At 42.8% G+C, this 14,973-nt stretch overlaps 1 protein-coding gene across 1 annotated transcript; it reads left to right on the top strand.

Moving 5' to 3' along the window:
* Positions 1-398: 398 nt before the first annotated feature.
* Positions 399-14,681, top strand: LOC106560907 (YTH domain-containing family protein 2). Its single transcript, XM_014124373.2, has 6 exons — positions 399-796; positions 1,006-1,030; positions 2,371-2,450; positions 3,092-4,744; positions 11,617-11,685; positions 13,439-14,681. The coding sequence occupies exons 1-6, from the start codon at positions 770-772 to the stop codon at positions 13,460-13,462; spliced, it is 1,878 nt and encodes a 625-aa protein (XP_013979848.1). The 5' UTR covers positions 399-769; the 3' UTR covers positions 13,463-14,681.
* Positions 14,682-14,973: the final 292 nt, after the last annotated feature.

Here is a 14,973-nt window from a genome sequence, read left to right as displayed (position 1 = left end):
GTATACCACGGGTATGACAAACATTTATTTGTACTGCTCTAATACGTTGATAACCAGTTTATAATAGTAAATAAGGCACCTCAGGGGGTTGTGGTATATGGCCAATATACCACGGGTAAGGGCTGTATCCAGGCACTCCGCCTTGCGTCACGCGTAAGAACAGCTATTAGCCGTGGTATATTGGCCATATACGACACCCCCCTCGTGCATTAGTTCTTAATTATACAACCAAATTTCAAAATTGCAACTTGTGAATTATAGTATTGTAACTCTCGACCGTAAGGTGAGATAATGACTAAGTTCCTAAAAAAAAAAAAAAAAAATCTCGTTGTGGAAAATTCATCCGCGGCCCTACAAAAAAGGGGGCGGTCCGCATGCCGCCAGTTGCCCATCCCTGGTCTAAGTCAATATAGCAACTTTCCTAATTATGGCACAATCTCCGTATATCTATTGTAACAATTATTACAATATGTTAAATGTCTGTTTTTCATATAGATCGCGTACCTACATCATATAGTTCCTCCATGCCGTTGAGGGGCGCATGTTCGTCATAAATAAATGCCGTCGATAAACCCAGCCGCTCAGCCATGTTGAAGAAGTCTTTCAGCGCTGAGAGAGCTAAAGGACTGCATCCCGCCATTGTGTAGATTCTAAGCTCTGTAGAGAGACAGGGGCTCTTGACTAACTCTCAATATACATTTCATACACCCTGCCGCTTAAATAAATTTAAAAAAAAATATTAAAATACAAAGGCTCCAGGGAGAAAGACATGTCAGCCAGCAGCCTTCTTGAACAGGTAAAGAGAGTCACTTTATGAATATCTATCGAGAGGTAACCAGGATAGCTTGTTCCAGAGGCAGTGACTCTCTCTATAGCTAACGTTAGTGCAGTAGGCCTGACCACCTGCTAAAGGACTGACTGGTGAATATATATTTCTTCATTTATTTTTCCCCTTCCTCTTTTCTCATAAATCAAACCTTCATGAATCACCTGGACCCAATCCAGAGACCGAAAGGCCAAGGAAACAAAGGTAAGCTATTGTAACATGACAAGTTTACTATCTCGGAATGCGGATTTTTTTTCCCCCCGTGTGGTGGTTTCGGAAACCCTACTCTGCGGATGTGATGATAGTTAGCTAGCCAGATAGCAGGCCAATCTCGCATTGCGCCCATTTCACTTCTATAGTTGATTGGACATGTGAACAATATTCCGATAAATTGGTACTATTTAATCAGTCTTGTTTAAAAAAAATGTCATTTACTGTCATTTGTGTGAATACACCATTGTGAATTTTGAGGCAATCCGTTAGCGTTGGTAGCTAGTTTGGTAACTAACTTAGTTAGCCCGCGCTACCTAGCTAGCTAACATGAGCGTCCACTGCTACATTCGCAAGTTAGCTGGCTAGGCATTTCCTAAGTCCGATGGCTAGTGGCTTACTGGCTCATTGGTTAAATGATAACAACGCTTTGCAATGAGTAAGTTGACAAACGAATGTGTTTGCATCAAGTTAGGCTTAAACCTCCCACGTAAAATAAACATGTTGTTGGCTAACCTCAGTATTTAAACGATTCTTCGCGGTCGTGAACATACTCATGAATTGCCTGCCAATGACACGTCTTCCAGCATGCTGTTCTCAACGAACCAGTAGCAAGTCTATTGTCATATAAACCACGAAGTTGCAATGTTTCACTTCTCTTTCAATGTTTTGAGGCAACTTTGTTTACTAGCCATGCCTGTTTTCCGGTTTGGCAATTTATTTTCAGATTCTGCTTAGCTATGTCAGAACGAACTGAAACACTCTGACAAGTGTAACATTGTCATAACTACAATCACCGATATTAAATACAAATCGGATTGAGTTTTCTCCTCAAGTTGGAGTTAGAAACAATACTCTACTGCATCTCACCGATTTCACTGACCCATTTGGTGGTTGCAACCGATTTACTGTGATAAACAGGCCGCTTCTGCGTGTATCAATTGTGCTGCAGTTACAATCTGTCAACAAAAACGTATCTTGCATTAACTGCAGCCCCTCATTCAACCCCTAAGGCCTAGTGTTACTTGTTTTATACGTGGTACACTATAGACCTAGCCAGCAGGAAAGATAACTGTTGTCCAACTCAACAAGTTCCATGTATTTGTTTACATCACCCATTTTACTGCATTAAAACAGCATATTGTGTGGCTGTGAACTGTAGTTGTGCAATGCTAGAGATGTCTCATCAAGTTTCATGACTTCCGGCTCTTATTCTCTGTCACACTCATGACTGAATATGTAGGCCTATGATTAGTTGCATGGACTATTTCAACTTTATGCAAAAAGATGTATCCAAGAGTTCTCTTACATTGCTGTCTACTCCTCCTTTCCAGTGCAAAACGGAGCTGTGACCCAAAAAGATACTTTGAATGATGATGAGTTTGAGCCTTACCTGAACCCTCAGGCCAGACAGGTGAGTACCAGTCCACTAACATCAGTTTGACTAGGCCCACACTGTTCCTAACATTTGCTTAGTCTGCAGGTAAATAGCGTTCGTTCACTTAACATTTTGACACTGCCTCAGTTCTAATAGAAATTATGATGATGCTAAACAAGCTAAATTACTTATAGATTGATGGTAAAACTCCCACTGGTACATTTACATTAGTCATTCATAATAGGGAGATCTCACTGTATATCTTTACAGTGAATTACTTTTATACTGTTGCAATTCATCATGTATTTAGCACATAAAGACTTCTTTCCCCAATTTACTGCGTAGTCCATTTCCTTTTCCAGTTGCAGTTAAACTGTTTTTCATCTTTGATGTTGTAACATCTGTTGTTGGGTGCCCTCAGTGGTGGGCAATTCCCAGAAAAATGGGCCACAATGGAAATAATGGAGCCTGTATTCCTCCAGTCAAAGGAATGCCACTGTTTTCTCCTCCATAAAGCAGTTCACTGGTGTGAAAGTGGCCACAGTCGTCCTAGTCTAAGTGGCAGCCGAGGCTGACAGAGATCCAAACGAGGATGGCCATCAGATCGATGCCCTGCTTTTTGTAATGTAATGATTGAAACTGTCAGCAGGCTAACCAGGGTTTTCTTCTCTCCGCAGAGCAATGCCTATACGGCCATGTCGGACTCCTACATGCCCAGTTACTACAGCCCATCCATAGGATTCTCTTACTCCCTGAACGAGGCAGCATGGTCCACCGGTGGAGATCCTCCCATGCCTTACCTGACCTCGTATGGACAGCTGAGCAACGGGGAGCACCACTTCCTACCTGACCCCATGTTCGGCCAGCCAGGCCCGCTGGGCAGCAACCCCTTCTTGGGCCAGCACAGTTACAACTTCTTTCCCAGCAGTATGGACTTCTCTGCCTGGGGCAACAACAGTTCTCAGGGACAGTCTACGCAGAACTCTGGCTACAGCAGTAGCTATGCCTACGCACCCAGCTCGCTAGGGGGCGCCATGATTGACGGACAGTCCCCCTTCGCCCAGAACGAGCCCCTCAACAAGGCACCTGGCATGAACAGCTTGGACCAGGGCATGGCTGGACTTAAGATTGGTGGCGGTGCTGGGGACATGGGGGCCCCAAAGGTGGTGGGCTCTGGCCTCCCCAGGGGACCCCTAGGCCACAGCCAGGTTTCTGGTGGAGCTCCCAGCATGCCACTGCCCCCTGTGTCCATCGCCCCCGCTAAGCCCGCCTCCTGGGCGGACATTGCCAGCAAGCCGGCCAAGCCGCAGCCCAAGCTGAAAACCAAGGGTGGCATAGCGGGGACCAACCTGCCTCCTCCACCCATCAAACACAACATGGACATTGGCACTTGGGACAACAAGGGGACCATGCCTAAAGCGTCCACCCCCCAGCAGGCGCCTCTCCCCAGCAACGGGCAGCCGCCCAACCAGGCCTCACCTCAGCCTGGCACCATGGCCGGAGGGACCCCGCAACTGCCCCTCAGCAATGGACAGTTGGTGGCCTCTTCGGCCCAGCTGGGGCAGCACCAATTCTCCCCCAATGGGCAGCAGGGCATGGGGGGGCAGCTGCAGCTTTCCCAGGGCCCCCCGCCCACCACCCAGCCATCTCAGCCCACCCGCTGGGTCCCTCCACGGAACCGTGCCAACGGCTTTGGGGATGCCGTGGGCGGGGCGGGGCAGTCGCCCCCCAACTCGGGCGTGGGTGGGGTGCTGGTGCCCTCGGAGCCCCACCCGGTGTTGGAGAAGCTGCGGCTGGTCAACAACTACAACCCCAAAGACTTTGACTGGAACCTCAAGCAGGGCCGTGTGTTCATCATCAAGAGCTACTCTGAGGACGACATCCACCGCTCCATCAAGTACAACATCTGGTGCAGCACGGAGCACGGCAACAAGCGGCTGGACGCTGCCTACCGCTCTCTGGGCGCCAAGGGCCCCCTCTACCTGCTCTTCAGCGTCAACGGCAGTGGCCACTTTTGCGGCGTGGCGGAGATGCGCTCGCCCGTGGACTACAATACCTGCGCTGGCGTGTGGTCGCAGGACAAGTGGAAGGGGCGCTTTGACGTGCGCTGGATCTTCGTTAAGGACGTTCCTAACAGCCAGCTGCGGCACATCCGCCTGGAGAACAACGAGAATAAGCCAGTGACCAACTCGCGGGACACACAGGAGGTGCCTCTGGACAAGGCACGGCAGGTGCTGAAGATCATCGCCGGCTACAAGCACACCACCTCCATCTTTGACGACTTCTCCCACTACGAGAAGCGCCAGGAGGAGGAGGACTGTGTGAAAAAGGTAAAGGCCTGCCCTCCACCCATCTGGGGAAACAAATAGGCCCTACATCTTGGGTTGTGTGCTTGGGGAGTGCCATGGGTGTGTGCGCAAAGGTTCTGACAGCATCTCGAGAGCACAAAATCCAGTTGACGAGTGCAATAGTTGAAAAAGATTATCAGTCGTTATGTATGTGGTCATCTTACAACGTGCCATTCCTACAGAGAATGTGGATATGCCAGAAACAAAGTTCAGTAACTTCCAAGTTATAATATTAAAAACAAGTTATTTTATTTTTTAATTCATGTGTGATTTATTATCTCACATGGATTTGTGATTTATGAATGCTGACCTCAGTGTTGATTAGGTGTGTCCATATGAAATGTAATGCGTATTAACCATTCAGTATCCAATTGATGATCAATGTGACATTTTTGTCTTTGTGGAAATGTGTCCCCATTGTGTATTAGGAATTGATGCATTTGTTACTGTTATTTGGGACATTTTTCAGATGCTTGGTCTACCAAAGCAATGCTCTAATTATAGAGGCTACTGTATGTCACCATATCAGTCCCTCCAGGATTCCACAGCGTTGTTTTGTGATGGCTGATTCTGCTGTGACTGACACCTTGCGTGGCAATTTGCAATGACTGGTGGCAGAACTTTGACATGTTGCTTTATTAAGCCATTTTATGTGGCAAAAGTGTGGTGATTGGTTGACATTGTGAGCCCTCGCATAATGTGGTAGTTGATATTGCAAAAAATTCAGCGCTCGCAAAAAACCATGGAGGGACTGCCGTATACAATTTTAAAAGGGGAAGTGGAAAGGTTTTTGCAGGAGTCATGTAAACAAAATGCCAGCAGTCTCTTGTGATCACAGATGCATTTTATCATAGGCCTTTTTTTATATTGACTCCCAAAATGTTTCAAATATTCATAATTATGCTCCAACCTCTACGTCATCTTATCCAAAACATAACCCTCATTCTTGACTGAGGCTTCTGTTCACATTATGAAATGTATGTTCACATCGGTCCTTCAGTCAAAAAGTATGTGGACGCCTGCTCGTTGAATCTCTTTCCAAAATCATGGGCATTAATATGGATTTGGTCCCCCTTTCCTGCTATAACAGCCTCCACTGTAATGGCAAGGCTTTCCTCTAGATCTTGGAACATTTCTGTGGGGACTTGCTTCCATTCAGCCACCAGCATTAGAGGTTGGGGCTGATAATGGGCAATTAGACCTGGCTCGCAGTCGGCATTCCAATTCATCACAAAGGTGTTCGATGGGGTTGAGGTCAGGGCTCTGTGCAGGCCAGTCAAGTTCTTCCACACCAATCTCAACAAGCCATTTCTGTATGGAACTCTTATTGTGCACAGGAGCATTGTCATGCTGAAACAGGAAAGGGCCTTCCACAAAGTTGGTCACACAGAATCTTCTAGAATGTCATTGTATGCTGTAGCGTTAAGATTTCCCTTCACTTGATCTAAGGGGCCTAGCCCAGACCATTATTCCTCCTCCACCACCAAACTTTACATTTACATTTAACATTTACATTTAAGTCATTTAGCAGACGCTCTTATCCAGAGCGACTTACAAATTGGTGCATTCACCTTATAATATCCAGTGGAACAACCACTTTACAATAGTGCATCTAAATTTGGCACTATGCATTCGGGCAGGTAGCATTCTCCTGGCATCCGCCAAACCCAGATTTGTCCGTCAGACTGCCAGATGGTGACGCGTAATTCATCACTCCTCCAGAGAACACGTTTTCCCTGCTCCAGAGTCCAATGGCCTCCAGCCGACGCTTGGCATTGTAGTTGGTGATCTTAGGCTTGTGCGGCTGCTCGGCCATGAAAACCCATTTCATGAAGCTCCCGACGAATCGATATTGTGCTGATGTTGCTTCTAGTGGCAGTTTGGAACTTGGGAGTGAGTGTTGCAACCGAGGACAGATGATTTTTACACACTTCAGCACTCGCCGGTCCCGTTCTGTAATCTTGTGTGGCTTACCACTTCACGGCTGAGCTGTTCTTGCTCCTAGACGTTTCCACTTCACAATAACAGCACTTCCAGTTGACCGGGCCAGCTCTACCAGGGCAGAAATTTGACGAACTGACTTGTTGGAAAGGTGGCATCCTATGACGTTGAAAGTCACTGAGCTCTTAACCTGTTAGGGACAGAAGGGGCCTAGCCCCCAGAAGGGGCCTATACACCATTCTGTGTGGGGATATACCAATATCCAATGGTATAGAGTGGCGCGAATTACAAATACCTCAAATGCAAAAACGTAAATTTTTCAAACATATTACTATTTTACACAATTTTAAAGACAAGACTCTCCTTTATCCAACCACATTGTCCGATTTTCAAAAAGGCTTTACAACGAAAGCAAAACATTAGATTATGTCAGCAGAGTACCCAGCCAGAAATAATCACACCCATTTTTCAAGCTAGCATATAATGTCACAAAAACCAAAACCACAGCTAAATGCAGCACTAACCTTTGATCTTCATCAGATGACACTCCTACGACATTATGTTATACAATACATGCATGTTTTGTTCAAGTTCATATTTATATCAAAAACCAGCTTTTTACATTAGCATGTTTTGTTCAGAACTAGCATACCCACCGAAAACTTCCGGTGAATTTACTAAATTACTCACGATAAACGTTCACAAAAAACATAATTATTTTAAGAATTATACATAGTGTCCGATTTTTAAAATAGCTTTTCGGTGAAAGCACATTTTGCAATATTCTGAGTAGATAGCCCGGCCATCATGGCTAGCTATTTTGACAACCACCAAGTTTGGCACTCACCAAACTCAGATTTACTATAAGAAAAATTTGATTACCTTTGCTGTTCTTCGTCAGAATGCACTCCCAGGACTTCTACTTCAACAACCAATGTTGTTTTGGTTCCAAATAATCCATAGTTATATCCAAATAGCTCCGTTTTGTTCGTGCGTTCAAGTCACTATCCGAAGGGTGACGCGCCGGCGCGTTTCGTGACAAAAAATGTCAAAATATTCCATTACCGTACTTCGAAGCATGTCAAACGCTGTTTAAAATCAATTTTTATGCGATTTTTCTCGTAAAATAGCGATAATATTCCAACCGGGAGACGTTGTATCCGTTCAAACACTGACAGTAAAGCATGGAGTCGTCACATGCACGCGCGCACCAGTGCCATTGTTCTCAGAAGGACCACTCCCCAAAACCCCTGCTGTTTTTCGCCCAGACTGCAGAGCTATCATTCAACGTTCTGGCGCCTTCTGAGAGCCAATGAAAGCCTTAGAAATTGTCACGTTACAGCAGAGATCCTGTATTTTCGATAGAGAGGCTATAGAAGGACAAGAAATGGTCAGACAGGGCACTTCCCATATAGAATCTTCTCAGGTTTTGGCCTGCCATATGAGTTCTGTTATACTCACAGATACCATTCAAACAGTTTTAGAAACGTTAGGGTGTTTTCTATCCAAATCTACTAATTATATGCATATTCTAGTTTCTGGGCAGGAGTAATAACCAGATTAAATCGGGTACGTTTTTTTATCCGGCCGTGAAAATACTGCCCCCTATCCCTATTAAGGCTACTCCGCTGCCAATGTTTGTCTATGGAGATTGCATGGCTATGTACTCGTGTAAAAAAAAATATATATATATTTTTTTATACACCTGTAAGCAACTGTTGTCTGAAATAGCCGAATCCACTGATTTTGATGGTGTCCACATACCTTTGTATACATAAAACTGTATGTTAATTCTTTGTTGGGAACAAATACTTGCTCAATGTACCAAAGTCTACACAGCCGTGCAACATGTTTTGAAAATGCTATATTGAAGGACACGTTAGCAAAAGCCATGTAATTAGGATGATGGTCTGTAGCAGGGGTATTCAACCTTTTACCCCACAAGGTCTGGGCTACTACTGCTTTTCTGAATTCATTACACCCACCTGGTGTCTCAGGTCTAAATCAGAATGGGAGGGAGCAGTACAACTGGTTTCAAGGTCCAAATATGAATTTGAGGTGGTTTATAAGTTTTTGGCTCTGGTTCTGACTGGAGCTGTGTTCATTCATAGTGATTATTGTTAGAAAGAGTTACTCACTTTAGGTCTGTATCTCTGTATTACTGCCTGTTTTTATACAGACCACAGAGTGCTTGTTTGTCACCACTGAGAAGACGAAGCATCTTTCCTTACATCGTAACAGGCCTAGCTATTGGGTTATATTTGACAGTCTTTCTGCCTCGTGTTTCCTTCAATCTTATTTTGTGGAAGCTCAAACCATGCTTCCTTACATAGTGGTATACGATGACAAATGTATTTTCTAAAGTCCAGTGACAATCTCAAAGTTCCTATTCTGTTAACTCCTATCCAAATACTGTGGTTGACTCATCCTATGCTTTTATTTGTGGCCTAAACATAAATGGAATAAAACCCTACAAAACCCCACCTCTAACTTGTATCTCAAACAGTTAACCTCTTACATCTAGACGTTCCGCTAGCGGAATACCTGCTCCAATATCCAATGATGGGCGTGGCGCGAATTACAAATTCCTCAAAAATCCCAAAACGTCAATTTTTCAAACATATGACTATTTTACACAATTTTTAGAGACAATACTGTCCGATTTCAAAAAGGCTTTACAGCGAAAGCAAAACATTAGATTGTCAGCAGAGTACCCAGCCAGAAATAATCAGACACCCATTTTTCAAGCTAGCATATAATGTCACAAAAAACAAAACCACAGCTAAATGCAGCACTAACCTTTGATCTTCATCAGATGACACTCCTACGACATTATGTTATACAATACATGCATGTTTTGTTCAATCAAGTTCATATTTATATCAAAAACCAGCTTTTTACATTAGCATGTGACGTTCAGAACTAGCATTCCCACCGAACACTTCCGGTGAATTTACTAAATTACTCACGATAAACGTTCACAAAAAACATAATTATTTTAAGAATTATAGATACAGAACTCATTTATGCAATCGCGGTGTCCGATTTTAAAATAGCTTTTCGGTGAAAGCACATTTTGCAATATTCTGAGTAGATAGCCCGGCCATCATGGCTAGCTATTTTGACACCCACCAAGTTTGGTACTCACCAAACTCAGATTTACTATAAGAAAAATTGGATTACCTTTGCTGTTCTTCGTCAGAATGCACTCCCAGGACTTCTACTTCAATAACAAATGTTGGTTTGGTTCCAAATAATCCATAGTTATATCCAAATAGCGGCGTTTTGTTTGTGCGTTCAAGACACTATCCGAAGGGTAAAGAAGGGTGACGCGCCCGGCGCGTTTCGTGACAAAAAAAATTCAAAATATTCCATTACCGTACTTCGAAGCATGTCAACCGCTATTTAAAATCTATTTTTATGCGATTTGTATTTTTGTAATTTTTAAAAAAAAAAATAGAATTTTTTTTTCTCGTAAAAAAGCGATAATATTCTGACCGGGAAACCCTGTTTTCATTCAAAGACAAAAAAATAAAAACATGGAGTCGTCTCGTGCACGCGCCCCCAGTCTCATTGTTCTCAGATCGACCACTATCCAAATGCGCTACTGTTTTTCAGCCATGGCCTGCAAAGTCATCATTCAACGTTCTGGCATCTTCTGAGAGCCTATGGGAGCGTTAAATGTCACGTTACAGCAGAGATCCCCTGTTTTGGTTAGAGATGATCAAGAAGGCCAAGAACTAGTCAGAGAGGGCGCTTCCTGTTTGGAATCTTCTCAGGTTTTGGCCTGCCAAATGAGTTCTGTTATACTCACATACACCATTCAAACAGTTTTAGAAACTTTGGAGTGTTTTCTATCCAAAGCTAATAATTATATGCATATTCTAGTTTCTGGGCAGGAGTAATAATCAGATTAAATCGGGTACGTTTTTTATCTGGCTGTGAAAATACTGCCCCCTATCCATAACAAGTTAAAAAAAGAAAGTGCATTGAGGATAATTTAATCCTCTTTAGGAGGATGAGCTGGCCAATCTGCGGTATACACCATTCTGTTGGGGTACGCCCACACCATTCCAACACAGAAAATTGCAATTATTTCACTCATATTGTAATATTTCATAGGAATCTGGAAACACTGGACGGTTACTTTGGAGGCGTAGCGGCCTTTTCCATCAGTATATCCACATTGCATGACTGAGGTTGTGTGCGCGAAACAAGATCTGCATTATTTACTGCGGCAAGGAAACTGCTCTGCACCTCGGGGTATTTCACATTATACAACGTGTGCTTCTAATCCTGAATGCTGATTGGTTAAAACCGCGTTCCTGCCGGTGTCTATTCCACAAGTTACCACCGGCTAAATCTATGATGTTAAAATGCCAATTTACTCTGTTCCATCTGCTCTGCACCTGGTGTTTAACAGCAAACTCCCCTTACATATTCTGAAAGGACTCCATATTTACTGGCTGTCAAATATAAACATATCACTGAGTTAACTGCTGCTTCCTCTTATCTAGACAATGAAGAGATCTGTGTTTTGTGGTTAACACATTGATGCAGGTTGGTGATTTACCACTGGTTACTGTCTGGAATTTGGATAATATTAACATGCCTTTTAGAGGTCAGAGGAGAACTGAGAGGCATGTACACAAGAGAGAAAGGCGGGATACTGACAGTTCAAATGACCAATGATCTTTGTGGTGTAACTCACCAATGAAGTAAAATGTTCATGTTTTAGTGATCATGGTTGATTTGATTTTTGTGATTCAATTGTAATGTTTCATCTGTATCCACTTCGATACCTGAGTCCACTTACTGTAAATCAATTAAGTTGTTGATGCATGTATGCCCAAGATTGAAGGTTTTCCCTTTCCTGTTTTGTTCCAAACTAAAGTCTGATGTTCTGTTACCAGGTGGAGGTCCAGGGTAGCGAGCCGTACCCCAGTAACCCCAACCCCAGCAGGAGTCATTACAGACTTCAGGTAATGACCTAGCCCCCACTTATCGCTCTTGTAATAGCCTAACCTTAGTGTGGAATTACTCTCCATTAGGTGTACTCTGTAGAGGCTCCGCAACCGCTTCGAGACTTCACCATACACTGCACGGAGATTTTGGTTCATGCCATCATTTTGTGACTTTACGTTAGTGTCGGTGAGGTTTATTTACGGAGAACACTTGGAGTTTAAACCCAGTCTAACAGGCCTGCTACATTAGATGTGTCACTTTTGCAATTAATTTCAATAAATTATCCTCTAGTTCTATTTACAAGAATTCTACATGTGGCTTGATAAAGTGGCCTACTCTGGTCAAAAATGATGCTACACTGGACGCATCTAAAAACCTACTGATTTTCTGCTCCCCTTGTCAGACTTACACCTTAAGGCCCGCACTGACCATACGATTTTAACCATATTATGCCACGATTTTGCAGCCTCAAGACAAAATGTCCACGTCGTGGGCAAATTCTTAGGTTGTAAACGATTGTCAGACGTCTTTGCTCGTTCCGTGTGACAGGATCGAGGGCTGATGATTTTAGGTCAATGATCACGTTAGGCTGCGTTTCATTTCATTTTTTTATGGTGGTTTGATGGCGGGGGAGGCACTAGTAATGTCTGCAGTTTTCAGTTTGGCTATTTGTTTTCAAGTGTATTAGTCTTGAAATAATTCTCTTTGCCAAAATTCGGCATCTCTCCCATGTCTTATTCGACTAGTAGTTGTTCTGAAATGTTTATTGCTTGCCTACATTTTACTCCCTTTGTTTTAGTTTAACACACATTTTATTAATTTTGGTTGCCTATCCTGACGTGCAGTTTGTTCTATAAAGTATTTGACTCTAGTGACAAAATTTAAGGAAATTTGAAAGGGTGAGGATTTCGGCAGGGCAAGAAAATGGCCTTGACGAAATCCCTTAATTTGCTCACTAGAGTCAAATACTTTCTATAGAACAAACTTCACATCAGGAGAGGCAACCAAAATTAATGTATTGCGATACTCGGGAGCCAACCTGTGAAGTAAAAGTTGGCAACAAATATCAATTGTAAAATGCAGATACCCCAAAAACTACTTAAGTCGTACTTTAAAGTATTTTTACTGAAGTACTTTACACCACTGCAAATGGCTCGTGTCTCTCACCGGATGAGTATTGCAAATGTCTGAAAAAGTGGTCAGAACTGCATGTTGTAGGCTAGGTTCCCCAAAGTTGTATGTTTTTAGTTTTGCTTTTTTTTATCAACAGGAATTCAGTAGAACATTTTTGGGGTGAAATCTGTTCCCAAGTATTCCCACCGCAAAAATGTATTATTTAAAAAAAAATGTTTAAGTAATTTCTTATCTTGATTACATTGCCCCCCCCCCCAATTTATACGCTCCGACAAATCGGCCCCCAGCTGAATCTACTTGCGTTCCCGTGTTGTAGGCTATACATATCCTGTTGTTTATTCATGTAGAACTATTCTGCTGGACTGTTGGGACCTGGCGGTAGGGAGATATGCTTGGCTTGGTACCAGTAGATATGGGTTCTCAGTGTGGTGGAAACTTATTTAATTTAAAAATGTTTTTTACTGTTTTTAAATATTATGTGAAGAACCACAACCTCTACTCTTACATCCATTGATGGGAGCATGGTAATTATGTATGATCTGCAACATTTTGTTTTACTGAAAAACCCTGTCTCTGAAGTCTTGTGTGTTTTGATGCGAGTACCCAAACTGAACTCTTGTTTTCTGTGTCCCACAGGAACGCCAAGGACGTGTCAAGTAACAGTCACTGCTTTGGGCAAAAGACTACAATGGCCCCTCTTCCCTTTCTACCCCCATCACATTCAGATATTTCAAGAAATTCTAAATGGGGTAAAAATTAACCAAGGACACAAAAAAACGAAATGAAGACTTTCTTGATTTCTTTTTACTTTAAAAGACTGACTTTGAACTTGTAGTAAAATAAAAAGAAATTATTATTCATAGGACTACAAATTTAATGCATAGCATCCTTAGGTGAACCACCCCCCCCATTCCACTACATATGCTTTTTTTTTCTTACTCATATGCTCCCCTCCACCCACCCCCATGCCTGTTTTTACAGTCTGAAAACAAGTCTGTAATTCTTCTCATGCAAAATTCTAGTGGACATTTTTTGTGTCATCTACTACGGCTGCTATTAGTAGCCGGAAGTCCAGGCGGGTCATTATGTAAACTTCCTCCTCATGTGGGAGATTAAATCATCCAATCAGGACGCAGAGGGTGGGGGGGGGGGTCTCCTCAATGGATATTTGTTGTCGTGGGTCCTGTCATCGGTTCCTTCAAGAAGTTTCTTTTTCATATGCTTCCATCTGTTTATAAAAAAAAGAACTAAAACAAATGTTTGAGATGACCTTGTTTATTTTTTGTGTTGGGCAGAGGGGGTTAAGGTTGGGGTGAAAGCAAAAAGATTTGTTACGTTTAGCCTTGGTCATTGTATAATTTTATGTACAATTGTACAAAATTGGGCTATGTTTGCAGTCTTCAGAACTTATTTGCCCTCTTTCTTGGACTGGTTTATTATTAATGTTTTTATTGGCTGCTTTCCTTCTGCCATTTTTTGTTTCCTCTTCCTTCCGTTTTCTTAAAGACCGCGTCGACGCGAGTGGCCTTGCCCCCATTCTTTCTATTAATCAGTTCAAAGTAATAAATGTCGTATACTCAGCAAGAACTCGTGTGCATTCCCCTTGTTTGACTGTAAGCACTTTTCATGCTGTGTGCATCCTTTTTCAGATTTTTTTTTAAGGGTAAATGTTTTATTTGGTAAGCAAGCCATATTTCTCTCCCCCCCACACACACACACACTTAATTCTACCCCAAACATCCCTCTTTTACTACTAACCACTACTACTACTCTTTCCACTGCCTGCTCTACCGTAACACCACCCTTGCAAAATGTCAATGTTGGTGAAAACACTACTGGCTTTTCTCTGTGGTATAATAAAGTCAATCTTGCTATTTTCTCTTCTTGTAACTCAGCTGCGGGGGTGTTGGTAAGGGCTGCTTTGTTAATCTGTTATTAGACCAGCATAATCTCGAGTGGTGTCAGTAGGTGTTTTGCAATGTGCAGCTGTGTTCTTGCTTGTGATTTTTTTCATCGTGCTGAACTCCACATCAACAACTACTAGATCTTGGGTCAGTGTCAAGTATGTTACTGTTGAAACTGAGGCTGGTGGCATTGTAGTGAATTTCAGCCTACAATTGGGTATTTCAGGCAAGGGAGATTTGGATTTTGTAATTGGTGATGCTGAACAT

The sequence above is a fragment of the Salmo salar genome, chromosome ssa01 (assembly GCF_905237065.1).
Source record: "Salmo salar chromosome ssa01, Ssal_v3.1, whole genome shotgun sequence".
In the NCBI taxonomy this organism is placed as follows: domain Eukaryota; kingdom Metazoa; phylum Chordata; class Actinopteri; order Salmoniformes; family Salmonidae; genus Salmo; species Salmo salar.
Note: the sequence above shows the minus strand (reverse complement) of the source record. Positions and strands in the feature narration are given on the sequence as shown.